The sequence below is a fragment of the Pelodiscus sinensis genome, chromosome 13 (genome assembly GCF_052426305.1).
Source record: "Pelodiscus sinensis isolate ZL-2025 chromosome 13, ASM5242630v1, whole genome shotgun sequence".
Taxonomy (NCBI): Eukaryota; Metazoa; Chordata; order Testudines; family Trionychidae; genus Pelodiscus; species Pelodiscus sinensis.
The window spans coordinates 44,725,711-44,752,520 of NC_143064.1; the positions used below are offsets into that span (position 1 = coordinate 44,725,711).

General features: G+C 54.4%; 2 protein-coding genes across 6 annotated transcripts; one reads left to right on the plus strand and one right to left on the minus strand.

Moving 5' to 3' along the window:
• Positions 1 to 1,755: 1,755 nt before the first annotated feature.
• Positions 1,756 to 12,179, minus strand: TYW2 (tRNA wybutosine-synthesizing protein 2). Of its 2 annotated transcripts, none has more exons than XM_075896744.2 (8): positions 12,055 to 12,179; positions 11,088 to 11,172; positions 10,114 to 10,282; positions 8,821 to 9,019; positions 8,588 to 8,738; positions 8,354 to 8,463; positions 7,752 to 7,909; positions 1,756 to 6,217 (listed from the first exon to the last, which is right to left on the minus strand). In XM_075896744.2, the coding sequence occupies exons 1-8, from the start codon at positions 12,095 to 12,097 to the stop codon at positions 5,741 to 5,743; spliced, it is 1,392 nt and encodes a 463-aa protein (XP_075752859.2). In that variant the 5' UTR covers positions 12,098 to 12,179; the 3' UTR covers positions 1,756 to 5,740. The 2 variants fall into 2 exon arrangements, with proteins under 2 accessions (XP_075752859.2, XP_075752857.2); XM_075896742.2 differs by lacking the exon at positions 12,055 to 12,179 and adding an exon at positions 11,443 to 11,675.
• CSTF2 (cleavage stimulation factor subunit 2) lies at positions 12,176 to 26,810 on the plus strand. Of its 4 annotated transcripts, XM_089781659.1 has the most exons (16): positions 12,176 to 12,315; positions 14,225 to 14,303; positions 14,580 to 14,749; positions 16,372 to 16,508; positions 17,588 to 17,707; positions 17,832 to 18,005; positions 18,212 to 18,335; positions 18,642 to 18,704; positions 20,704 to 20,763; positions 21,470 to 21,611; positions 21,964 to 22,118; positions 22,468 to 22,800; positions 22,831 to 23,000; positions 23,996 to 24,241; positions 24,646 to 24,772; positions 26,584 to 26,810. In XM_089781659.1, exons 1-15 carry the CDS (start codon positions 12,258 to 12,260, stop codon positions 24,766 to 24,768), a joined length of 2,154 nt encoding a protein of 717 aa, XP_089637785.1. In that variant the 5' UTR covers positions 12,176 to 12,257; the 3' UTR covers positions 24,769 to 24,772; positions 26,584 to 26,810. The 4 variants fall into 4 exon arrangements, with proteins under 4 accessions (XP_089637785.1, XP_075752851.2, XP_075752852.2 ...); XM_075896736.2 differs by having other exon boundaries at positions 22,468 to 23,000; XM_075896737.2 differs by lacking the exon at positions 20,704 to 20,763 and having other exon boundaries at positions 22,468 to 23,000.

Sequence of the window (26,810 nt, forward strand, 5' to 3'; positions counted from 1 at the left end):
CACTTGCTACTCTAAGGCACTGCTCCAGATTCAGTGACATGCTGTGCCGCGGGGAGGTGGCTCATAAAACACACATGAGTCATCCTCATTTACACCGGCTCTATCTCTGTGTTACAAAGGAGAGCCCCAGGAATGCACATAGAACCACCCTGTGGGGAGTTCTCAGCCTCCTGCAGGGAACAGATAAAGGGGGAGGGAAGCACATAAAGACAATGCTCTGCCTGTAATGAGCCAGAGTTAACACTACATGAGACACCCCCCCCCCACACACACACACTCCCCCTCAACCAGATCTCAGGTCACCATGCACAGGGTAAGGGCAGTGAGATGGGACAGGGGTAGCAAGTCTGGGAGAACCTAAGCCGGGAATAACAGAGGGACAAGATGCATTCCCCAAAAACAGTCTGAAGTGTTATCGATCAGAACTGAGTTTGCTGCCACTCAGGATCAAGCTGTGTTAGCAGAACTGTTTGGGGCACAACACTGGTTCTAGGGATGCTTTAAGGCCAGCATTCAGGTGCAAAGGTGCAGCACTCACCCTACCCATCTGTCCTACATCGTGTAATTGGGTGTCATCAGTGCTATCAGCCTCACACTCACCAGCGGAGATCATTATTCCAGTTGTTTTTAGACGGCAACATTTCAAAGAGGACAGTCAGACGCGTAGGAGGTTGGCAATCGTCGGGCGTGTATGTAACACCTGGGCGGCCCAGGTCACAGCAATATCAGCAGGATGTGTACACACAGTGGAGGAGACTGATGAATGCAAGCAGCTATTGTGCTCTCTAAGGCAACAGCTCCCAGACAGGCAAGCAGGCATCTAGTTACAGGGTGTGACCTCTTGGGCTGGACTATTTGGCCGGAGACTCTAAGGCTCCGGGGATCCAAATAGTTGCTGCAGCTGTGCACGTTTTAGCCACCTGTCCAGCTGGCCTGGGCTCACATTGTCCCCTGTGTGAGACTCCCACGTTGTTGACTGAGTTACATGTCACTGACCAGTTTCATCATTCCCCTTACTGGCCTGCATCTACTTGACTAAAAGGCTCTGCCATTTGGATGGCAAGGGGCTGGCGGCCAGTGACACGCCGGTGTGCAGCCTGACTTCCAGTGTGCAATCAGAACTAGAGGCTTAAATACACCAGCCAACTGCTCTGCTTCCTGCACAAGGGCCAGGCCGCATGCTGCCAGTCTCAAAATAAATAGTGGGCAAAGAAAAGGAGCAGATGAGAACGGGGAATACCGTGTGAGCTCTCCATTCCATGCATTTTCTATGGGCACCAGCTATGTGGCTACGTTACAAAGGGGGGCAGCCACGTCTCGCTCATCACAATGTGCGAGGGTCATTTTCCCCTACTCCTGACTATCCTAGGTCGACACCTTGGCTTGCGGGACACCACTGGGGGCTCCCATCACTTGCCTTCCCAACACCGCACACAGGCCCACGGCACATCGAGGTGTGGAGTGGGCAATCCCTTTGTGGGTAAGGACTCGGCAAAGGAACAGCCAGTGACTTGGGGAGGAACACACAGAGCTGATCTGGGACAGGTAGGGCAGCTGATTCTCGGTGCCACAACCCCCGCCTTTCCCCCGCCAGGGCTTAGCGCACACAGTGACCATCTCTGATTTGGTAGCCATGGCAACTCAGTTGAACCAGGGAAGAAAAAGCCACCACAGCCCATCACTTCATCATATTTGTTACTAGCAGAAATGCCCGGGGAAAATATAGGAAAAGGTGTGATGAATGAACTACGCCAATGACATTAACATAGCATATTTTATTGGAAATACTTTTCTCTTATATATGACTTTAAGAAATTAACATAGCTAGTGATGTGCTTAGAAAACGCATTTATACGTAACTCATTTCTTGCTAACAAAAGGTGTGGTGAATGAACTACGTAAATTATGTTAACATAACATTACAGGCAGTCCCCGGGTAACATGGATCCGACTTACATCGGATCCCTACTTACAAACGGGGTGAGGCAACCCCGCACTAGCTGCTTCCCCCCAGCAGACCAGGGAGACGCGAAGCTAGCGCTCCCCTCTTCTCCCCCCCAGCAGACCAGGGAGACGCGAAGCTAGCGCTCCTCTCTTCTCCCCCCCAGCAGACCAGGGAGACACAGAGCGACTTTTCTCAGCAGACACCTCAGCTTGAGAATAAAGGACTGAGGGAAGTGAAGTGTGGAAGAATAAAACTGAGCTCTGGAGAAATGTTTGGCTAGAGTTTCCGCTACAATATGTACCAGTTCCGACTTACATACAAATTCAACTTAAGAACAAACCTACAGTCCCTATCTTGTACGTAACCCGGGGACTGCCTGTATATTGGAAATACTTTTTCTTGCATCTTAGTGAAAGGATCTCGTAGCTGCAGTTTGTGTGACACGCTTAACAGAAGAGTCCAGCAAATGCCTATGATCAGGTGCTACTAAAAGCTAATTAGTAGCCCAATTGGGGCTCTGGGGGACCCGATTTCGAGCTATAACCGATCCAGTTATTGAAATTAGGACAACAGTAGTGTCCGTGCAAAATTTTGTGTTTCTATGATCAGGCGCTACTAAAAGCTGATTATCAGTGGGCCCAATTGGGGCTCTGGGGGAACCAATTTCCAGATATAACCAATCTAGTTATTTAAGTTAGAAAATCAGTAGTATCAGTTCCAAATTTGGTGTTTCCCAGCAAATGCCTATGATCAGGAGCTACTAAAAGCTAATTAGTGGCCCAATTGGGGGTCTCTGGGACCCAATTTTGAGATATAATCAATCCAGTTATTGAAGTTAGGAAATCAGTAGTATCCATGCAAAATTTGGTATTTCTAGCTGTTAACGTTTCAGAGATCTAAGCTAATGATCAGTGGGCCCAATTGGGGCTGTGGGGGAACCGGGGGATCCAATTTCGAGACAAACCAATGCAGTTATTTAAGTTAGGAAATCAGTAGTATCCATTCAAAATTTGGTGTTTCTAGCTCTTAAAGTTTCGGAGATCTTTCGGAACAAACACACAAACAAACAAACTTTCGGAAATATTTATAAGACTTTAAAACTGCTCACTAATGAACAGCCACTGTGCTCAGATCAGCACGTGACCCCGCTCACAGCTCGATACACTTTTAAAACCCTGCTTTCGTGCTTCTTGTGGAGACTTACTTCGCCCCGGGGTCCTTCCTTACAGTCTGTACGGTTTTGAGGGCTGGGGGGGAGGGCACTGGTAGGGACAAAGGGAACCCTAACAACACTACGTAGAGTGGCCTGCTGCATGAGCCCTTCACTCAGCCTGCTCCCTGGCTAAGCAAGAGCAATTGTCCTTCCATAAAAAGCAGGCAACTGGAAGAGAGACTCAGAATCTTTCATCTCTCAGTCCAAGCCTGAATGCAGCTTAGGTCAGAAGTAATTAAAAGTCACTGCCACTGCATGGCTGCTAAGCAGCAAGCTCTGTGAAATCAACTCGGTGGTTTTGGTTCAGTTCCTAGTGAACAGGTAGCTCCTTTGAGAAGCCCAATTTCTTCTCTGGCAGTTTCTAAATCAAGGCCAAGGATTAAATGGGCAGCTCCCCTCTCACCATTAATCACGAGAGGACGTGGCAATGAATGGTATCAAGGCGGCAGATCAGGAGCTCTCTCCGCCCTGGCTCGCTCTAGAAGAGCCAGGGGACACCACATGAAAGTGAAAGGTGGTGAATACTTTTTCCACTCAGTCCACAATTCATCTGTGGAACTCACTGCCACAAGCTCTCACTTACCTCAGCAAGGATTGGCCTCACAACAGCAAGCACTAGCATCACAAGAATATCCACAGTTAGCACGGTGAGGTTTGCCAATAATACAGAGGTTTCAAAGAATCATAGAATACTAGGATTGGAAGGGACCTCGAGAGCCATCGAGTCCAGTCCCCTGCCCTCGTGGCAGGACCAAATACTGTCTAGACCATCCCTGATAGACATTTATCTAACCTACTCTTAAATATCTCCAGAGATGGAGATTCCACAACCTCCCTGGGCAATTTATTCCAGTGTTTAACTGCCCTGACAGTCAGGAACTTTTTCCTAACATCCAACCTAAACCTCCCTTGCTGCAGTTTAAGCCCATTGCTTCTTGTCCTATCCTCAGAGGCCAAGATGAACAAGTTTTCTCCCTCCTCTTTATGACACCCTTTTAGATACCTGAAAACAGCTATCATGTCCCCCCTCAGTCTTCTCTTTTCTAAACTAAACAAGCCCAGTTCTTTCAGCCTTCCTTCATAGGTCATGTTCTCTAGACCTTTAATCATTCTTGTTGCTCTTCTCTGGACCCTCTCCAATTTCTCCACATCTTTCTTGAAATGCGGGCCCAGAACTGGACACAATACTCCAACTGAGGCCTAACCAGGGCAGAGTAGAGCGGAAGAATGACTTCTCGTGTCTTGCTCACCACACCTGTTAATGCATCCCAGAATCACGTTTGCTTTTTTGCCACAGTATCACACTGCTGACTCATATTCAGCTTGTGGTCCATTATAACCCCTAGATCCCTTTCTGTTTGGATGGGATTAAGCCCCCCTCCCTGCTTCAGGGCACAAACCAGCTTCTAACAAACAGAGATCAGGAAGAAATTATTATTGTGGGCAGGATATTTCATAACTTGCTTTTGGCGCCCTTCTCTGAGGCATCTTGCACTGGCTACTCTTGGAGACGGGAGACTAGGTACAGCGCTGACATGATCCAGTTTGCCAGTTCCTATGTCCCATCCAGGCCAAGAATGAGACTGAATTGCTGGGTTTGGAAATCTTGCCTTGCCTCTGCACCTTTTCTGTGGGAGAGGCTTTGGTTTCCAGAGATCTCAGTTTGGCACCTTCAGCAGTGCCACACTCATCATTTCCCACCATTTCACATAAAAACAGGCTCAAATCCCTAGGAGCAGCAGAGGAACTGCTTGCCAGGGCTTCCTGAAACTTATGGGCAAACAAGATAACTTCAGGTCCAGACTTGGAACAAGAGGATGAATAAACTCCCTTACATGCAAAGAAACAGGAAAGTTCTTACCGGCTGTGATAAAGTACACACAATTAATCCACAGTACGTCCCATCTGCTTCAGCGGGGATCTGACTGCAAGATCAGGGCCGTACTGCAGAGGGAGCAAGGTCAGCGCTCACATGGCCTGCACTACATCCCCGAGTTCTTCACCTATCCGGAGCAAACGAATACCATTTGCTTCGGATTACATCACAAGGGCCGTAAGTCTGGTGAGTCTCAGTCTGGCACCACTGGCAGGCTCTGCGCAGAACTGAGATGCTCTCTGGCTCAAGTGATGAAACTGCACAGAGACATTCTGCTAAGTTTCGTGCCCAGGTCTCCTCCGGGCATCAGCGGGGAGAACAGAACGAGGAGCGAAGTGCTAGAGAACTCTGCCATCCTGCTGGGAAAAACAGCAAGATGCGACCCATGCAGCTAAAACCCACATCCAGTGTTTTCCTTGGCTGCAGCAAACTGAAATAGAGTGAAGGTCGCAGAGAGCAGGGATGCACCGAGATGGTCAGGTCAAGCTGTTCCATGCCTGTCTAGAGAGAAGTGGGGACCCAGGAGAGCAAAAGGCAAAGACCGGAGTCGCACTACGCCAGTTCGCAGGGTGCTGTCTGGGAACGCTCACGTCCGCGTAGCCTTTGTGCTCTTCTCAGGCTTGGGCCCTGAGCTCCCTGCCTGTTTGCTAGCAGAGGTGGTGACATCCCCGGCGACCCCAAGGGTGCAATCCACTCTCCCAGTGACCTAAGAGAGGGGGCGGCACTCCAGATCAAGGACAACGTGATCCACATGGGGAGCGTAGGATTTCACTGGCTCAATGTGCAGAATGTTGGTCCTCCAGGGCTTCCCGTGCAGCTGCTGAAGCAGGATTCTGATCCGTGCTCCCGTGGTCTCTGCCCATCTCTGCCACTCGGCCCTGGCCATGGCTGCCGGGGTCTCCCTCCCAGAATCCGTGCGGTCCGCATCCTTTGGGTTCCTGCAGTTCCTCTGGTCCTCCTGCCTGTTGGAGAAAGCTTGCTCCGGACATTGCTGCAGCTGCTGCTCCTCCAAGTGGCCACTGTGCAAATGAAGAGCCTTCGCCGGGAAGGACTCCACGTTCTGGTGGATGTGGAGAATGCCCCCTGTGCCCTTCCGCAAAAGCTGGCAGGCGATAGGCCAGCCCTCCTCCGAGCTGGGGAGCAGCCCCAGGTTCACTCTGTCGGCCACGTCCCACAGTTCAAGCTGCAAACAACAGGGACAGGTGAGGATGGTGTCACGGTGACAGGACATACAGCACAGAGAGCCCCATGTGGGGAGGGGAGAATACACCAGTTGAGGCACTGCCGGGCACGGAGAGGTTCTCTTTGCCTCAGGGGTGCAGCATATAAAGGCGGCCATAGCTCTGTCTCTTGCTCTCTGCCATAGGAAGGGGTGGGTGCAAGTGGGCACAGCTCACATGCTCTTGCTTGGCGTTGGGAGTAAACTGGGCTTCTCCAGAAGCTCAAAGCCCCAGCACTGCCCTTGTGCCTCCTCATATCCCTTCCCCAGAGCCCCGTCCATCTGAGAATTAACTAACTGGTCCGACGCATCATTGGTTCTGTAGGCCAAGTTTCTTGCACATGCTCCTGGCACGCCTCCATTCCCCCGGCAAGCTCCCTGTGCTTTCCATTCCCCTCCTTTACCCCCACGCCCGGGTCTCCCGCGAGGGCTGTGTCCCCCCATGCCATGCTCATCTCCCTGGGGTGGAGGTGAGTCATTCTGAGCCAGCCCTGGGAGGATTCACAGGTGAGCCGAAGGAACTGAATGCCATCCAAGTGTTCTGCGAGCTACAGACCATTACGGAGGCACGTGAGGCGCTGGGTCTGCTCCCCAGATTCCAGGGCTCTGCGGATCCCTCATCTCCCCCTTCTGGCTCCCCAGTTTTCATTAAACCCAAGAGGGTTTTGCCCACCGAGGCCAAGAATATTCCCTGAAAGTCAACCTGCTTGGCTGCAGCACGCAAGAGCCCGTGTGTTCCGGCAGACAGACACGGCCATCAAGATGGACTGAAGGCTCTTTGGTGTCGTGAGCTTTGGTGGGCACAAGCCACCTCTTCAGCTGAAAGTGGGCCGTGCCCACGAAAGCTCACGACACCGGCGACATGTTTCGTTAGCCTTTAAGGTGCTGCCTGACTATTCCTTGTTTACGTTTTTCCAGTTACAGACTCACTCGGCTCCCCCTCGGAAGCTTTTGGAGGCTCTTTGTTTCAGGGACCACCTGAGTTTGTGCAGCAGCAAGCCAGGGGGATCCCAGTCCCCTACTAGGGCTGCTAGGCACTACGGCATTACCAATGACAATAACAAAGCTGAGCGTCGGGACAGCTTGGCTGGAACAACGACTAAGTATGCAGCAAAATCTGATACCCAGGGGCAAGTGTGTGACGTGTGAGTTATTTAGAAAGGTGCATGGGGATGCCTCTAAGAGCAGTGGGCTGAGCTGGACCTGCGGGCTAGCCAGACTGGAGACCTGACAGGGAGAGAGACCTACAGTTTCCCAAGGGACAGGTGTGCAGCTCCATTAGTGGTGGCCTTTTGGGGGGCACTGGACACTGCAGGCGATGGGACCTACTAGCTCCTTCTCGTCTCTGTGCTCTAGATCTATGGAGTGGGTCTGACCAGACCTTAATGCACCAGGTCCTTGTCTCCTACAGCTGCAAAGACGGAAGAGGCTGTCTTGGAATTGCCCCCTCCGTCTCCACCGCGACCTCTCAGCCACGGCTGGGTTGCTCCGTGCTCACCTGCCTGTTATTCCCTGGGTGGATCTGACACCGATCCTGCACGCCATTCAGTTCCAGGTTCCTTCGCAGGGCCTCTACGGCATGGGGGTTCCACTCACAGGCGTGGACAAAGGCAGCGCCAGCATGAACCAGGTACGGCAGCGTGAAATAGCCAATCCCTGAGGGCACAGGGGAGACGCTGCTGACAGCGCAGTGCCCACACCCCCAGGGTGGGAACAAAGCTGCAGGTGCAGGGTGAAGGCCTCATTCTCAGCAGCAGAGAACTACGGGATTGAGGCTGTTGGCAGAACTTCGAAGGAGAGGGTGAAAGTCCGGGGCTGAAGCTGCTGTTGACTCGCAGCATTGGCTTCCGGACAGAAACTCCAGCGGCACGGGGTGGAGGTGAGCAAACTATGAGCATTGGGACAAACAGAGCAGTCTGCTGTCTGGAAGCAGCCCCCGACAGGGGTGATGGGGATCAGTAATCCAGGGCCCACAGACTCTGCTCTCGAAGTCCCAGCAAACGCACCGGAACGGACGAGTGGGACCCTGTCCCAAAGCCCGGAGGACGGCGGCATGCGGTGGAGGAAGCCAAGCCTCTCCCATGGCCCCAGGACAGTTACCTGCATAGAGATCTGCTACCACTTCCCCTGCACACGGCAGCGATGCCACCCGGAGCTTCTCTGTTATGTTTCCAGGAGAGAACATGCACCTGGTGACATCAAACGTGTATCTGGGAAAACACCATCGGCCCAGTGAGAACCACCAACACGGGGCTGATCAGCACTCCCTTCCCAGGGGCACCTTGGCTCCACAGCCCCTTTCTGCTTCTGCTGCCCCATTTCCCCCCTTCCTACCTGATTCCATTGTCCACATGCTCCACCCAGCCATCCTGGCCCAGCAATAGGGTCACTGTCGGGGATCGCACCCCGTCTGGAGATACTCGCCCTCGCTTGGCTACGCGTCGGGCACCCAGAGCAGAAGCCACTGTTCCCCAGAGCTCTGGTCCTGGAAGAGAGCCCCGGGCAGGTGGGTTAGAGAAGGCTGGTTTAGTGCATCTTGAAAGACAAGAGCCACAGGCCCCTCTTACCCAGCTGCTTCCATAGAGCGGCCCTGAAGCTGTCCTCGCTCAGCAGGACAAGGTCTCCGTGCCGCTGCCAGGAACGAGGGAGATCGTCCGCCAGCTCATCGGACCACCTGCCCTCAGAGCCCGACACTAACCGCTGCAGCTCGCTGCTGAGCTTACGAGCGGGCGACTGGACTCGTGCCGCCTTGGAGGGAACGGGGTCCTGGGAGAGAAACACTAAAGAAATCACTGATGCTAAGACAGGCTCCCTCCCGCCCTGGACGCTGAGCTGCGACACGGGTGTGCGTAGGGGGAATCTCCCTCCCATAGCTGCTGTGTTGGACATTTTCCTGTATCTCCCCCAGGGACTGGGAAATCCAGCTGGCTGGACATGACCCTTCCATCATGCTGGCTGCACTAACCCACAACCGCCTGAACCCGCAGGCTGGAGCAGGCACTGCTCTCCAAATAAAGCTCCTGGAGACTGTGATGGGCACCCAGCAAGAAGGGAACAATCTCTTTATAAAGCAGGGAGGCTCGTCTGCTTGTGAATGCTGCAGGAATTAAGCCCTTTTGATGCAGGGCATTGCCCCAAGCGGGCTGCACGCTGCGCAGACTGGTGCAGGAGAGCAGCTAAAATGCAATATCACCTCTCCCTGCAACCCCATCTCCCACTGCGCTAGCGTGAGAGTCTCTGCTCCCTCAGTGCCTGTGGGTGTCTGCTAAGTAGCCCCTCAGCTGAGATTTACGAACTCACTCAAACCCTGCTAGGGAGAAGCACAGCTGCAGGGCCTCCAGCAGCCCTGGCCCAGCTGAGCTCAAACACATGCTCCCACCCTCCCAAGAAAAAGGGACCTGATCGTGAGGTTCCAGGTGCCCCCACAAGCTGCCGAATGGACTCCTCTCTCATTAACTTGCACAGGAACGGACCACGCTCGGCAGCTGGCAGGTACTGGGCCCTAAATAAAACACTCAGAGACTGAACTGGATTATAAAGTGAAACTAGTTTCCTCTTCTACCTAGAATAGTAATAGAGATGTAGCTGTGTTAGTCTATCTGCACCCCAGAGCTCCCAGGCAAGACTAAGCTAGTCCCAGGGAATTCAGGTAAATTCTCCTTCAACTGACGGCAGAAAGAGTCAGGGATGAATTTCACCATCTTCGACTCCTGTCTGTACAAATGGCAAAAGTGCCGTTTGGGAGGGCTTGGCGTGCCAATGACCCATGAGGACACAGCCGATCACAGAGACAGGACATGAGAGCCTGGAGTGGTAAATCCTATCTCTGTTTCTGCTGAGGAAGCCAGTGCTTTGCTGACCTGGACCCAAGTCAGGGTGCATGTCGTCTCAGGGGGCAGGCTCTCCCGCAGCGCCTGCAAGTGCTGCTCCGTGAGTTTCTCTCCCAGCACAGGCAATGCCACTGTGCTGTCCAGAAGCTTCTGCACACGATAACGGACATCCAGAATCCCCTCTCGCGCCAAATACTCCCTGCAAGTCCAAGGATGTAGGGGTCATTCATTTCATGTTATGTTCTCTAGGCTTTCTGCAATCCTCTCATATTGGCCTGAGCAGAGCAAAGCTCTGCACGCATTGTTCAGTACCGGTTTGATGAGACCATCATCTCTTGGAGTAACAAACCACATGGTCTAGAGCAGGGGTTCCCAACCTGGGGTATGCATACCCCCAGGGGGTATGAGAAGCTTGTCAAGGGAGTATGGGGAATAATTGGTAAATAACTAGAGTATCCTAATTGAAATATTCCAAAAGTAGTAGTGTGAGTGAAAAAAGTTGTGGATTCTAGAGTCTATAATTTATTTCCTTTCATATTGAATAGGGGGTACGGGAAGGTTTACTAAAAGCCAAGAGGATACGGGGACCGAAAAAGGTTGGGAACCTCTGGTCTAGAGTCAGGAGAGCTGAAGCTATTCCCAGCTCTGGAATGAGTTACTGTGTGACCTCAGGCAAGTCACTGCATTCCTGTGTGCCTCGGTTTCCTCTCTGTAAAATGGGAATGATACCTGCCATTGTAAAGGCTATGGGATGACAGTGCTGACTAGAGCCAGGCACAGTACAGGAAAGTGCTGGCTGCACAAGCTCTGTATCTCGTTTCTGATTGCTCAGCCCCAGCTATTCCAATCCTGGCCTTCCCGCGAGCACAGGATTGGTTTTTCTTTTCTCTTTTTTAAACTCTGTTCTGAGTGGAACACATGTTCATGACCATGCGTTCAGCTCAATACAGGTAAAACAATGTCTCACAGCTTTCCTCCCCTCCCTCTGCGTCTCTGCACTGCACCTGAACCGCTGGGCAAACTGTGACTTGGTAACAAGCGCAAAGACGGGACCAGAATTCACATTCTTTGCATCCATCTTGACAGATCCTGAAAGAGAAGAAATCAAGGCTCAGTCGTATGGCTTGGCAGTAAGGGAAGCTATTCAATCTGCGGTTGACAATTCCAGCTGGATGCAGCCTGAACGTCTCTCAGCAGCACCCAAAGACTTGGGCGGAAGGGTGGGCCTTGCAGCGAGGCTGACACCTCGGCGTGCTGAAGAAGCAGGTTGTGCCCACGGCAGCTCATGCTGGACACTACCTCCATTTTTGGTCAGACTCTAAGGTGCTGCAGGACCAGTCCTTGTTCTGTAAGTTCTACCTGGAGTGTGACTGTGCTCGAAGGGCAAACAGGAGCACGGATGCTTCAGGGCCCCCGAAGTGCTCGGGACCCCGGACACGGAGCAGAATCCCAGGAGGGGAGGCGCCCCTGGAGGCGCATTGCTGAGCGCGGCAGCGCCAGGGCTAGGCACAGGCGGGCACGCCGGGAACTGGTCACCCGCTGCCCCAGTCACCGCAGGGCGTAACAGGCATCCCCCCTCCCCCCCCTGCCCCTTCCCACTCCCTCACACCTGCAGCCCCCACCCCCGTGCATCCCCTCCCCCCACCCCTACGAGGCGACCCCCCCCAGCCACACCCCACCCTCACGCACCCCTCCCCCACGAGGCGACCCCCCCCAGCCACACCACGCACCCCTCCCCCACCCCCACCACGCACCCCTCCCCCACGAGGAGACCCCCCCCCCAGCCACACCACGCACCCCCCCCCACGAGGCGACCCCCCCAGCCACACGCCCCGGCCTCTCACCTCCCCCCCCCCCCCGAGAAGGATGCTGCTGATGCAGTCACCCCGCCCCCCGGCTCCCTGCCACGCGAGGGAAGCCACGAGGCCCTGGCGTGCGCGGAACTAGACGCGCGGGGTGCGTGCCCCCCACCGGAGCCGAGTGGCGGTTGCCATCCTGCGCCCGCCGCCGCCATCTTGGCTGTGGGCGGGGAGCTGCCTCCCGCCGCCGCCAGCCAGCGAGCGGCCGGGCTCGGGCGGAACGGAAGTGGCGGCGCGTGTTTCCAGCCGGATCCCGAGGGGGCCGGAAGGGGCGGGCTGGGGGGCCGGAAGCGCGGCCCCGGCGGCGGGTGAAGGATGGCGGGGCTGGCGGTGCGGGACCCCGCGGTGGATCGCTCGCTGCGCTCCGTGTTCGGTGAGGAGGAGCCGGGGGGGGGACCCAGCTACGTCACGGGGGGCAGGGCAGCGCTGGGACCCCCCCCGGCCCGGTTCCTCCCTAGCTCCCGGGGGATCTCCCGCGACCTGCCTCCCGCCCTGGCTCTTCCCCGGTGCCCAGCCCCCCCCTTCCCTGCTGCTCCCCTCGCCGGCCAGACCCCCCCCCCCGGGCTTTCCCTGGACAGAGGCCCCCGCTCTTCGGAGTGTGGCGACCCCCCCCCCCCGCCCCTTCCCGGCATCAGGGACCCTTCCCAGAGGCCCCCCCCTTGCTGCTCTGGGTGTCAGTCACATTGCAGGCGGGTTTGGAAAGGGGCTGGATACGTTGGCTCACGTCACAGGGTAGGTACCCGTAGGATTCCCTCCCCCCCCCCCCCGTGCCTCCCCAGGGGTGTGCAGTGGAGCCCGCTGTTGCCTCCTTTGGAAGCATCAGGTACTAGCCAGTGATAGTGGAACTGATGGGACTGTGACCTCCTCTCTCCCCTCTACTCACAGGGGATGTAGCCTCTGCCATGACATCCTTCTCAGAGCCTTTCTGTGTTCACGTTCTTTGCTCGTTGATATGATGAATGGAGTGGAAAAGGATACACACAATTTTTGACTATTCTGCACTGATTAAGGGCCAAAGTCCATAGACATCAGTGGCCTTTCAGTTGGGCCCTGAATAGTGAGACACCGTGGGGTGCTGTGTGAAAATGTTAGCACTGTCTCCTTCACCTTCCTCAGCATGGGCCTTGCATGCTCCTCAGGCAGGTGGAAATGGAGATAAGGAATCGCCAACCCTGATTAAACCAAATTTTCCACCAATATTTTCACTGAAACCAATAGGAAAAGAATGACAGAAAAAACATGAAACGAGACCTGCCAACCCGCCTGTAAAGGGTTAGGAACGTGTCCCAGGCTCACAGTAGTTCCTATATTGTACGTACCTGTGACCTGCACTAATTGATACTGGTAGTAAAAGTGGGAAGAAAGAAGGACTGTTAACCAGTATTGGCCCATTCTCACATGAAGACTCCTAAACTTTTCCTAAACTCTTCCTGTTTGGACCAATGCCTGCTATCTCCCATGTCTTATACACACTTTAAAATCTCACTTTAGATCTTGGACTGCTCCTAGGCCTAGGCCTATTCTACACTACCCCAGGCCATCAATCTAAGTTGCGTAACTTCAGCTGTGTGAATAATGTAGCTGAAGTCGACATACTTAGATCTCCCAGGATCTTCAGTGGTTACGCTCTCCTATCAGCTCCTTTTACTCTTTTTAGTGGAATATCCAAGTTAACAGGAGACTGCTCAGTGAGTGATTGCTTTATCACATCCAGTAAATTGACCCCCCCCACACACACACACATGGGATCGATCACTGCCCGTTGAGCCAGTGAGTCGTGAAGGCATACCCCATCTCTCAGAAGCATTTTATGCTCCATGGTGGGTTAAGGTGGCACAGTTGAAAGGGAGACAGGCAACTTAAGCATTCTGGAGGAGGAGGAAAGTCTGGTGGAACAGTCCACAGACTCCTGAAACATAAATAGTGGTATCATACCCAAAATAGGGTACCATTGTTCTAAGAAACATTGACTGCATTATAACTGCCCACTTTCCTTCTGACCTGAATCTGGATTGAGTCTCATTACCAGAGCCCTAAAACGTGCCCCGGAGTGGATTCTGTACTGGCAACAGGATACTGCTCCAACACAAGCATTTGGAGCAATGGCACATACACAAAAGTCTGCAGTCCTGCAGTAGCATGCCAGAATGCAGCCATCCCTGTGGTTTGCCATCCCTTGGTTCCCTTCTGTTTTTCCTGTTTTCACGTGGAGAGAAGTTCATGTCTATGTTATTTCCTGGTATTCGAGGTCTGTACTGATACACTGCTCCCCTCTCCCATAGTGGGGAATATCCCATATGAAGCCACAGAGGAGCAGCTAAAGGACATTTTCTCAGAGGTCGGCCCTGTTGTCAGTTTCAGGTGAGAACTGTTTCTCTTTTGGGCATCTCCTATAAGCAGGCCTGGTCTCAGCAGTCACTGATTTGGCATTTATCAGCACACCAGCCACAAGCAGACAGGTCTCGGGTATACTTGGCAGGCACAAGTTTTGAACAAAATGGTCCTTCATCCTGTTGGGGACTGCATGGAGGGTGGGGGAAGATGGTGTTACCAGTCTGGAAAATGCTTTGGTATCATGTAATATTCTGCCCATGTACTATGCCTAATGGCTTTGATTCTTTTGGTTCCGCCATCCAGGTTGGTGTATGACAGGGAGACAGGCAAACCGAAGGGATATGGCTTTTGTGAGTACCAAGACCAGGAGACGGCGCTCAGTGCCATGCGGAACCTGAATGGGCGCGAGTTCAGCGGGAGGGCGTTGCGTGTGGACAATGCAGCCAGCGAGAAGAACAAGGAGGAGCTGAAGAGTGAGTCTGAACCTTGAGTCAAGGGGGGTCAGTGCTACCGTAACGAATGACCTAAACCAACCTCTCAAACGTGAAACAGAAATCTGCTAAGTGAGGCATAAAATCTAGTGTGCTTCCCGTAATGTGATGAGGTTCACAGTGAGAAGCTCACCAATAACTGATGTGCTCCAGGTAAGTTAGCAAGTAGGAGGGATAAGAAAAGGATAGAGAATAAGAGACAATATCTTATTGCCTCTATATAAATCCATGGTACGCCCACATCTTGAATACCGTGAACAGATGTGGTCACCTCATCTCTAAAAAGATATATTGGCATTGGAAAAGACTCAGAGAAAGGCAACAAAAATGATGAGGGGTTTGGAACGGGTGCCATATGAAGGGAGATTAAAAAGACTTGGACTTTTCAGCTTAGAAAAGAGGAGATTGGGGGGGATATAATAGAGGTCTATAAAATTATGACAGGTATGGAGAAAGCGAATAAGGAAAATTGATTACTTGTTCCCATAACATAAGAACTAGGGGTCACCGAATGCAATTAATAGGTAGCTGGTTTAAAAAAAACAAAAGGAAGATTTTTCTTCATGCAGTGTACAGTCAACCTCTGGAACCCCTTGCCAGAGAATGTTGAGAAGACTAGGACTTTAACAGGGATCAAAAAAGAGCTAGATAGATTCACGGAGGTTAGGTTGATCAATATTTATTAGCCAGGATGGGTAGGAATGGTGTCCTTATCCTCTGTTTATCAGAGGCTGATAGGAGGGGTGTGTATATGTGTGGCGGGGGGATTGACTAGTCGACTGACTATCCGATCAGCATTTGCATTTGCTTATCGGATAGTTGACTAGTCTTTAACTATCCCTCAACTAAAGTATTGTGTCCAGTTCTGTGCACCACATTTCAGGAAAAATGTGGAAAAACTGGAGAAGGTCCAGAGAAGAGCAACACATGATTAAAGGCCTTGAAAACATGAGCTATGAGGGAAGACTGAAAGAACTGGGATTGTTTGGTGTGGGAGAAGAGAAGACTGAGAGGGGACACAATAACATCTTTCAAGTATCTAAAAGGTTGTTACAAATAGGAGGGAGAAAAATTATTCTCTCTTTAACCTCTGAGGATATGTAAAGAAGCAATGGACTTAAATTGCAGCAAGGGAGGTTTAGGTTGGACAGTAGGGAAAACGTTCTAACTGTCTGTCAGGGTGGTTAAACACTGGGGTAAATTGCCTAGGGAGGTTGTGGAATCTCCATCCCTGGAGATATTGAAGAGCAGGTTAGACAGACACCTGTCAGGGATGGTCTAGATGGTGCGTGGTCCTGCCATGAATGCAGGGAATTAGACTTGATGACCTAACAAGGTCCCTTCAAGTTCTGTAGTTCTGTGGAACTCCTGAATCTATTTCAAAAGTACGTTTCCCTCCGTTCTGCCTGTGAAGAAGCAGCTGTGAGCCCAATAGCCTGGCAGCGTCGGCCTTTCGGCCAAAGGAGTCAGTGTGGGAAAACACCAGCAATTGTGCTGGCGGCTTCTGTGATGTGAATTGAAACCGAGACCCAGCAGCGTAGGGCTCCCAGGACTCTTGTGTATTTAATCTTTTCTCTTTGTCTTCCCCCCTCTGTCGCTGCCAGGCTTGGGCACAGGTGCCCCCATCATAGAGTCACCCTATGGAGACCCTATCAACCCTGAAGACGCCCCTGAGTCCATCAGCAGGGCAGTTGCCAGCCTGCCACCTGAGCAGATGTTTGAGCTGATGAAGCAGATGAAGGTGAGTGGGAACAAAAAGGCTGGAACCACGTCACGAACTCGCAACCGTGGCCTTGCTGTGCAATAACTCCACCCCCATTCCATGAGGCACCAGGCAGCAGCAGCTCCTCACTCACAACACCGTGCCATTGTCACTGTTGCAGCCGCGGCCAACCCAAGGCTCACGAGCCGCATGCAACCCCCCCCCCCAGGATGCGGCTCACAAAGCCCCCCACCCGCCATGGCTCGTAAGTCGTCCTGACGCCCCCCCAAAACAGCCGTCTCGTCCGGACTTCCTGTGCTGACCTGGACTGGGGAGCCGTCTGGCGCGTCCATTAAAGATGCAGAATTAAAGATGGCGTCAGCCGGCGGGAGCCTGATGTGGCCAAAAAGCCTCTCAAAGCATTTAAATGCGTTTTCTTAAAGGGACAGAGGTTGGTGGGTTTTTTTGTTTTCCTCCTTGACCAAATGTGACCGGGGGCTCCTTTTAAAGGGGAGTCCCTTTTTATTTTTTTTCTCGACAACTTTGCCCCGGCTCTTCACGCTGGATCCACTGATTTCTTGGCTCTTTGCCCAGAATGGGTTGGCCACCCCAGGTCTGGAGGGTTAGTCAGGAGGAATGTAAGCAGACAGGGCAAGGAAGAAGGCTGGTCTAGCAGCTGAACTCACTGTTTTGGACAGTGAGAAGCAGGTAGAGACTTGGGGGAAACCAGAGCTGCTCTTAGGCGGGGAGGTGAGCTGTCTAGCCTCCTACTGCTCTGTTAGCTTGGCGAATACTGTGGCCAGTGGAGGAGAGGAGATGAGCATGGACAGTGGGATGCAGAGCAGCCTGAGCTGTGTGATTTCATGATGTCCCTATATTTCAGACAGTCCACAGCCTAGAGTGGACAAGTCTCAGGTGCATTGCTGGTTTGTTAACCGTGCCAGTGCGGTGTAACGTGCCAGGCACATGAAACAAAACATGCCTGCCTCTTGCAAAGTTGCCACGGCTGCATTTCCGGGCAGGAGTGGGGTGGCAGCAACAGTTAGCAGTGAAGGGCTTAATCCTGGGGAGCAACAGCAAGGCCCATTGGGAGCTCTGATCTGCGTGTTGCTCTTCAGTTGTGTGTGCAGAACAGCCCTCAGGAGGCCCGGAACATGCTGCTCCAGAATCCTCAGCTGGCGTACGCTCTGCTCCAGGCCCAAGTGGTGATGAGGATCGTCGATCCGGAGATCGCTCTGGTATGTACGAGCCCGGGCTGGGCTCAGTAGAACACTGGAGAGGCGGGGCTGCGGGGGATGCCAGGAAAAGCCATGTCTAGTTGGTGCGCTCACAGCTTTTCTCTCCTCCATCTTCTGCTTTTAGAAAATTCTGCATCGTCAGACCACTGTTCCGCCTCTGATTCCGGGCAACGCACAGCCAGTTCCTGGGCCTGGACCTGGGCCCGGGCCCGGGCCAGGACCAGGGCCAGGACCAGGGCCAGGTCCTAACGCACAGATGAACCAGCAGAATCCCCCAGCGTCCCAGCCACAGCCCATAGTAAGAACATCTGTTCAGTTACGTTCCTGGAATGGAGGTTAGGGATGTGCAGTCCCCATGTGGAAGATGGATATGGATGTGTGGTGTTGAGAAGGGTTGTGTGTGTGTGGGTGGGGGACGACACAGGGTTCCCCACGTGGTACAGGGAACGATGCTCATGTCTGTTGCTGGGGCAGGGTTCTCAATGCGATTTCTTTGCTCTGCAGGGTGGCATGCATGTAAATGGAGCTCCTCCTCTGATGCAGCCTCCTATGCAGGGTGGCGTGCCAGCCCCAGGACAGATGCCAGCCTCAGTAGCCGGCCCAGGCCCTGGCCCCATGGCTCCCGGAGGTGAGCTCCTTGAGCATGTTCCTTTGCCTTCTGCGTGTCTGAATTCAAACTGTAAAAGTTGCCCAAAGCTTCTGCAGGGACAACGTGTCCCATGGGCCCAGGCGCCTTGCAGGCTTTTAAGAGAGAGAGGCAGTTCCTCGGGGGAGATTTGAAGCCACGGGGAACTCTTGGGGCAGCCAGCTAGAAAGGGGCCATTGTCTCTACCGCTTGTCAGGCTCGGTGGAAATTGTTCTGTCCGAGGCAGGGTGGGGCGTCTTTATAGTTATCTGGGGGGACAGATAACTAGTTCTCTGCCCTTCCCCCCAGGAGGAATGCAACCTCAGGTTGGGATGCCGGGGGGTGGACCAGTGCCCTTGGAACGTGGACAAGGTAGGCCACATTGGTTGCAGCGTGCCATAGGGCTCCTTGCTTCCCCGCTGAGACTTTTCAAGGCCTAGTGCCAGGAGAGATGTTGATGGAACAGAGAATCCCCCCCGCAGAACTGACCCTCCCCCCTTCCCTCGAGCTAACGGGATGTGTAAACGTTTTCCCAGCCTGTCTGTGAGTCCGTGTGCACCTGTCCCTCTGTCTGAGTGTGTGTCTTGTGAGCAGGGAGCGCCAGGCTTTCTCCAGGAACTCTCTTTCTGACACCTGGCAGATCCCGTGGTCTGGGAGCCAGCAAGTGCCTGCTCTGTGGAAGATTTGTCCGTGCTTTCTGTTGTTTGGCCAGGAGAGGGCGCAGGAGCTTTTCCTTTGCACAGAATGAGGGTGTGGATGGTGCAGAGAGTGCTCCTATGGAGATGTTTCGCTTACTCCTCCCTCCACGTGTGGAAGGCAGTACACCAGGGATGTAAAATCCCAGTTACTCACTTAACCCCTTAACCGTTAGGTTGACTTAACATTGATCCAGAGCAGGATCCAGGATCCAGGCTGGGGACTGTTGCATCCTCCAGGCCTGCACTACTGCTGGCTCCCAGCCCCCATGCTGGGGCCAGGGCTGGCTCTGCCGGCTCCCAGTCCACGGCAAGTGGGGAGCTGCTCCAGCCCTTACCAGTTATTCGGAACCAGTAAACATCACCCATTTAGGGTGCTGCTTACCAGTTAACTGTTCACAGCCGCACTGTATGCCAGTGTCCATTAAAGCAGGGGCATCTCATCGGCCAGTGGGCGCCGTTTCCCACATCAGAGATGGTTGTTCTTTCCTGCTGTGGGCCATGGGGAGAGTCAATATCCTCCCTTAGTGCGTGTGTATATATATGGAGCTATACCTATCCCCTAGAGTTGGAAGGGACCTTGAGAGTTCATCGAGTCCAGTCCCCCTGCCCTCATGGCAGGACTAAGCACCATCCCTAATAGATTTGCCCCAGATCCCTAAATGGCCCCCTGAAGGATTGAACTCACAACCCTGCGTTTTGCAGGCTAATGCGCAAACCACTGAGCTATCCCTCCTTCTTCTAGCAGAACATAGCAAGTCCCTTGCTGAGATTTCAGCTTTGGGTTCTGCTCCCCCAGGGCCTCCGTGCTGCTGTGCAGAGCATTGCCAAGAAGCAGTGGATACGCTTCTTAGCAACGTGCCCGCTGTCCACGGGGTCTGAATAGCAGTGCTAAAACCAAACTGGCTAATGGCTGCGTTGCTCGGGGAAGCTCTGAGCAGAGGCAGTGGCGCCGTCTCGTGGCACACGCAGGCACAGCCTGACACCTCATGCCACCTCCCACGCGCAGAAGGAATTCGGCAGCTCTCAGGGCTACACAGTTAATATAATCTAACTGGAAGTGTAAATGCAGCAGGACCAGACGGTCAAGGTCCCTTCCTCAGCCATGAAAACAGTGTTGAGTGAGTGGCCTTTTAACAGTGCAGGAGAAGCCGTCCCCCGCCTAGGACTGGCATTGGATGGTGTCTGGTCAGGGGCGTTATTGGAAAGTGAGGCCTGCAGATGGGCAGCGTCTCCTTTAGGGGTGCGAATGGTTAACCAGTCAGCATTGTCCTCAGCAGGTGAGGCTTACCAGTTAGGATGAGCCAGCAGGGGCTGGAGCGGCCCCTCTGCCCGATGGGGGCAGGGGGCTGCTCCAGACCAGCCAGAGCAGCACACTGCATGCGGGGGCACCCCCAGCCCAGCCCGAGCAAGGGGCCGCTCCAGCCTGGCCGCAGCAGGCTGTGGCCTGGAGTGGCCCCACTCCTGCACCCATGTAAGCAGTTAACCAGTTAACGTTTAGCCAGGTAACTGATTACCCGGGATTTTACATCCCTCGTCTCTTCAAAAGAGGCAGTCCGAGTCAGCAGGACTCACTCCACCCAGGGAAAGGAGGCCGTCCGTGAGTCTGTGCGTGCGTACGTCTCTGTGCTATTTATGTGTCTGCTCTTTTCCCTCTTTTCCTGCTGCTCACCCAGGAAACCTGCAGCTCTCGCCCGTGGGACCTGCCAGGCCTGCATCTATCGAGCGAGTTCAAGGTATCCATGACAGCTGCCAGCTCCCTTGTCATGGGGCTCGGTGTGTAATGCATGGAAAAAGCCTGGACTTCAGCACGAGGGCTCTCTTCACTTGGGGTCGTGGGCTCTGTGTAGCTGGCCCAGTGTGAAAGGGAGCACTTGCTAAGGCACATCTGCCCCCTGGCTTAGGGGGCGTCTGGGGTTCTCCACGGAGCGGTCTTCTCTCTGGGAAGATTAACCAGTACGTGAGGAAAGAGACAGGAGAGCAGGCTCACGCTCAGCTTTTGCACCTCACGGACGTGGGGCGTCTGGGTTTGACCTCCTGGGTCTGGGCTGTCTAGGCTTGCGCTGACCTTGTGACTCGCACTGGGTGGGACCAGTCTTGTGGATAGTTACTGTGAGCTCCGTTCTCGACTTCTGTCAGCACAGTCACTGCAGGGTGCAGGAAGGGCTGAATTTGGCACAGAGGGCACCCGCTTCTGCGAGCTGCAGCGTTGTCTGTGGGAAGGTTTCCTTTTTGTTTGCTGTGCAGCACTTCCAGCCACGCCATGGACAGCAGCGTGGCCTCTCTCCAGAGCCAGTGTGTGTCTGTGAGCCATGGGGGGCACTGGGGATGGGGTTCGGTTGCACCCCACCACCGGGGCGGCAGGCGTGGTCCTTTCTTACAGGAGGACTTGGTGTAACTGTTCTTGATATCACTCATTTCCCTTGCTTGCCTCCCTGGCAGTGCCCATGCCGGACCCGAGGGCTCCTATGCAGCGGGGACCACTACCTGCCAGCGGCCCACCACCCCGGGGCCTTCTGGGTGATGCTCCAAACGACCCCCGGGGAGGGACCCTGCTCTCGGTCACTGGAGAAGTGGAGCCCAGGTGAGTGGGCCAGAGGATGAATTGGTACCAATCTGAGCCGTGGCGTTTCTGACTCCCCTGCTCCTGGCCTGGCCTCTTGTGGGAGCGATGGTTAAGTGGCACTGCCTGCCGGGTCCCGTGCTGGCTACGTAGAGCGATGTGTGCTGGCGATCCAGGTACACACGGCTGTGCGGCGGGAAGGGAGGGTGGCGTTGGCGGGAAGATTAGCATCCCTCCTTCCACGCCAAACTCCCCCACTGTCTGTGTGGCCGGCTTTGTGCTGCGATCAAAATACTGCGCCTCTCAGTGCCACGCTGGTGCCTGAGTCACATGCTCATCTTTCTCCTTCTCTGTGTTCCTCCTTTTTCTACAGAGGCTACCTTGGGCCGCCCCACCAGGGTCCACCCATGCACCATATGCCCGGCCATGACAATCGTGGCCCACCCCCACATGAAATGAGGGGCGGGCCAATGGGAGAACCCAGGCCACTGATGGGAGAGCCAAGGGGGCCTTTGATGGATGCTCGAGGTGAGACGGTGGCTGTAAATAAAATGTGAAATGACCAAGAGAGAAGCTGGTTCTGTAGAGATGTGAGGAGAATGGGAAGGCGGGGGACACTTGGGCGGTGAAGGGAGATGCAAGAGCGTTACCCAGGGCTGACGCGAGGCACTAGGGGAGAAGGGTGCAGTTACACAGGACAAGGGAGAAGTTCACATTTGTCCTTGGGTGCCATTCATGCACTGTTTCTGGCCCTCCTTGGTGTTCTGCCAGTCACGAGACCAAAGGAGGCTTCACTTTCAAAAGTGGGTGTGTGCCCACGATGTTCATCATAGAGTTCCCTGCCGGGGTTTGCTTAGGGCATGTGTTTTCTCTGCAGGGGGAAGAGATCCTAGAGGCATGGAACCCAGAGGAATGGAGCCCCGGGGCATGGAACCCAGAGGGATGGAGCCCCGGGGCATGGAACCCAGAGGGATGGAGCCCCGGGGCATGGAGCCCAGAGGGATGGAGCCCCGGGGCATGGAGCCCAGAGGAATGGAGCCCCGGGGCATGGAGCCCAGAGGAATGGAGCCCCGGGGCATGGAGCCCAGAGGAATGGAGCCCCGGGGCATGGAGCCCAGAGGGATGGAGCCCCGGGGCATGGAGCCCAGAGGGATGGAGCCCCGGGGCATGGAGCCCAGAGGGATGGAGCCCCGGGGCATGGAGCCCAGAGGCATGGATGGCAGAGGAATGGAGCCCAGAGGCATGGATGGCAGAGGAATGGAGCCCAGAGGCATGGATGGCAGAGGCATGGAGCCCAGAGGCATGGAGCCCAGGGGTCCTGGCCCCAACCCAAGGGGCCCAATGCCTGGTGGAATTCAAGGACCTGGGCCACTTAACTTGGGAGCGAGTGGCCCTCAGGGACCTAGACAGGTACATGCAGCATCCTCCGCCCTAGTCTTACTCTGACAGATACTGACCAGCGCTTAGGGGCCGGGTTCGAAGTGACATCCGTGCTTTACCAGCCTACGTCCCACTACTAATGCAACCCGACCGCCAGAGAACCTCAGGGGTTGACAGCACTACCCCCCCAGGGGTCCTAGGTCAACACCTCCCTGCCAGCTAGCACCAGGGTACTACCAGCGTGGGCTGCTGGCTTTTGTCCTGGGTCTGACCCCCTTGCGTGGGACTCGCAAAATATCTATAATAAGGTTAGAAAAACTGTAGAGATTCCCCCAGGTCACATCTGCCCCGGCCTCTTCCTGTGACTTACTCTCCTCGTCACGATGCAGTGGGGGGAGCCGTGGTTTCCTTTCTCTTCTGCTCGCCGTGTTTCCAGCTCTGCTAGCTTGAAGGAGCCAAGTACTGAGCCAGGGCATTTCTGTGGGGAGCAGGCCAGCTTGCGTGCACTCCTCAGGCGTAGCGAGCGCCTCCCGGTCGTTAGCAGAGTGCAGTGGGTAGAAGGATGCAGGCCTGTTCCACAGAGGGAACTGAGGCACAGGAAGCCCAAGGACCAGGTTTGTAGACGTGTTTAGGTGCTTGGCGCCTATTGAGTTCAGCGAGAGTTAGGCGGCTAAAAACCTTTACAAGTCTGGCCTTAAGTCACTTGCCTGTGATTACGCGCGTGTTGATGACAGAGCTTGCAACTGAACCCAGTGTAGTCGAATCCAGTGTCAGCCTGGAGGCCACCCTTCCTCTGGCCTTCTGTTACTGCCGGGGTTATGTGAACAAAGGTTTCTGGAACTTGGGGGACCTATTTTCTTGTGGCACCCCCCTCCCAGCCCCCATCTGGGCCTCTTACATGGTGCCACAGACGTTACCTGCATTACATCCAAGGGCACATGGGGCCTTCCCTGGCTGAATCCAGGCTGTGTGCAGTTCTCCAAGAGCAGAAGGACCCACCTCATCCCATCTCTTTGTTCCCACAGGTTCCCAACATGCCTGGGGCAGGCATACAAGGAGGCGGTATGCCAGGGGCAGGCATGCAGGGAGGCGGTATGCCAGGGGCAGGCATGCAGGGAGGCGGTATGCCAGGGGCAGGCATACAAGGTGGCGGTATGCCAGGGGCAGGCATACAAGGAGGCGGCATGCCGGGGCCAGTGGTACAGGGAGCTGGCCAGCCAGGAGGCTTTAGCCCAGGCCAGAACCAGGTCACCCCCCAAGACCACGAGAAGGTGAGTAAACAAAGGGCAACTTGGCTCGGAGGGGGGGGGTATGGAGGCGGGATACCCTTTGCCATGGGAATGAACTCAGCACTCCTCTCTGGCACGGCAAGAGAGGCCGGTGTCTTGTAGTTTCTGTATTGGGGCTAACTCAAGCTGGGGAGTTCATGCTCCTGCAGCTTCCCAAGAGAATGATCAGTAGCAGCAGCAAGACGGGTGGTTTGAAATGTTTCCTGTGGCCAAAGAGCCAGGTCCTTTCGCGAGAGTTTATATTGCTCCTGCTCTTTGCCTTCGCTTTCCTCCCTCCAGCAGCCTGGTCTCTAGGTAGCGTCCTCACGATTGGCTTTGCTGCCCCCTCTTCCTTGGGAAATTGCTCTTGCACGTGACCTTGCAGATCCTGCCCTTTCTCTCCACAGGCCGCCCTGATCATGCAGGTTCTCCAGCTGACTGCAGACCAGATCGCCATGCTGCCCCCAGAGCAAAGGCAAAGTATCCTCATCCTGAAGGAGCAGATCCAGAAATCCACTGGGGCTCCATGAGGAGGTGAGATGGGGCGGAGGCCACGTTCCTGGGAGGGGACAGGCTGCAGGCAGCAAGGTGGTGGGATAGCTCGCGTGAACGAAGGGTGCGGGGGAAATGTAGAGGGCAGTTTGAAAAGGAGAAGACCCCCAACACGGCCATTGAATTGGATGCCCTATGGCCTGCCCTGCTTGGGGCTGGCTGGCTGGTGGGTTTCAACTAGGGTACCTAGAGTTCTTCCAGGGAGTCCGTGAACTCCTCGAGATTTTTGCCGAGTTGTACGACAGACCACACAAAAAGTGCTAGAGTAGTTGGTGCGGACTAAAATTTCACACAGTGACTTGTGTATACTGCTCTGTATCCTGTACACTGAAATGTAAGTGCAATGTTCATATTCCATCTGATTCATAATTATACCAGAAGATTTACCCAGCATTGTTCGGGTCTTTAACACAAATAATTTTGTTTTTCTTCATTTCCGTCGTTGATCCGGGATGGGGATGGGGAGGAGGGGTTCAGTATGCAGGCTGACGTGGGGAGAGAGGACAGCCCCAACCCTCTCTCACTGCAGCAGCTTGGGGCCAGGTGAGAAGCGCCTGTCCATAGCCGCTGCAGGTACACTGAGCACAGCCAGGGGCCGAGTGTATATCCCCCAGCTGGGGGACAGACATACTCACAGGCAAACTCTTTGAAATATATAGTAGATAGTGTCCCTTTCTTCACCCCTGCTCCATGCTTGCCCAGTAGGGTTAGCACTGTCTCAGTCCCCATCGCTGGCCCCTTGCTGCCCCCCTGTGGTCATTCTGCATTATAACTGTCCCTTCTACCAGACCCCTCCCTTTCCGTTTTATGAGAAACAGTCCCATTCCAGGCACATCCCATTGTCCTGGCACAACCAAACTCTGACCTTGCTGTAAGTTAGGATGAGAGGAAGCTGCCTACCAAATTTGGTGTCCTAGCTCTTACTGTTTAGGAGGAGTTCTTGATAGACTCACATTTCTAAAATACACAGTAAGAAGATGGGGATAATGAGAAAGGAAGCCATTTTTCAGTACTAGTGGGCTGTGAGAATTTTGAATTTTTATGTCCGATTTTGTAAGCAAGTAGTTTTTAAGTGAGGAGAAACTTGGGTACGCAGGGCAAATCAGACTCCGGCCAGGATACAGTCGTCTGGAAAGGTTGTGAGCCTCATAGGGTGGCCTTGCTGTAGGGAGGGTCACTGCTGTGTCTGGTGCATCTCCTGTGATGTCTGTCAGAGAGTTACCGGGCTGGGGCTTGTGGGCTTTGTTTGCTGCTCGGGGCAGGAGGTGAGGCGCCCAGTGCTCCTCAGCGGTTGGATGGAAGGCCATGGTGGCACGTTCCTTTGTTGCATGTCAAATGGGAGGCTGAGGGGCTAGACTGGGCTGCAGGATAGACGCAGGCATTGCTAGACTGTATTCAGCTGCCCTGGAGAGAGCAGCGACTGGCCAGTGGCACCCAGCGAAACCCTGCGTCTGCAGCCGCTGTGCTAAATCTCTTTAAAGGCGGGTCCCTCCTTTCCCTAGGCTGTGGAAGTGCAGGAGCGCTGCTCCGGGAAGAGCTGCCATCGTGCTGTGGGATGCTCCCATGGGCTGGGCCGCGGCCTGTATTTCTCCTGGGAATCCAGAATAGCGCAGGCAGGCACTGAGCCGTCTGCCCTGTGCTGCTCAGAGCTAGGGAAAGGCTGCAGCCCCCACAAAGCCGCCTACGAAGTGGGATGATGAGGTTGCTCTTGCTCCATTCCCACAGGCCTCCCCTGCCTGTGTCACTCAAAGCAGAGTTTCCCTCCCCTCAAGTGTTCCCCTTTACTTCTGCAGAGCTCAGAAGACACTTGGTGACCCCGGCAGCAGCCCTGAAGATGAAGACCGGTGGGATGGAGGAGGCGCCCGAGGCCACAGCTTCACCTCATCACCGGCTGACCTGGTGCAGTCATCGGGGGAGGGTTCCTCCGTCCTGCCCAGTGTAACCCCCGTACTGTTCGTTCTCTGTGTTTTGTGTGTGTGTTTTACAGTATTTGAAATAAACTTGGAGGAGGAGGATTTGA

What these genes read in the sequence shown, in the direction of transcription:
- TYW2 (XM_075896744.2), bottom strand. Translation starts at nt 12,097, where the DNA reads ATGGCGGCGGCGGGCGCAGGATGGCAACCGCCACTCGGCTCCG. An exon ending in CAGTTTGCCCAGCGGTTCAG is followed by an intron (nt 10,283 to 11,087) that starts GTGCAGTGCAGA and finishes TTGGACTTGCAG; the next exon opens with GGAGTATTTGGCGCGAGAGG. An exon ending in CATGTGGACAATGGAATCAG is followed by an intron (nt 8,464 to 8,587) that starts GTAGGAAGGGGG and finishes GTGTTTTCCCAG; the next exon opens with ATACACGTTTGATGTCACCA.
- CSTF2 (XM_075896736.2), top strand. Translation starts at nt 12,258, where the DNA reads ATGGCGGGGCTGGCGGTGCGGGACCCCGCGGTGGATCGCTCGCTGCGC. An exon ending in TGGCCCCATGGCTCCCGGAG is followed by an intron (nt 18,336 to 18,641) that starts GTGAGCTCCTTG and finishes CCTTCCCCCCAG; the next exon opens with GAGGAATGCAACCTCAGGTT. An exon ending in GCCCTCAGGGACCTAGACAG is followed by an intron (nt 23,001 to 23,995) that starts GTACATGCAGCA and finishes TTGTTCCCACAG; the next exon opens with GTTCCCAACATGCCTGGGGC.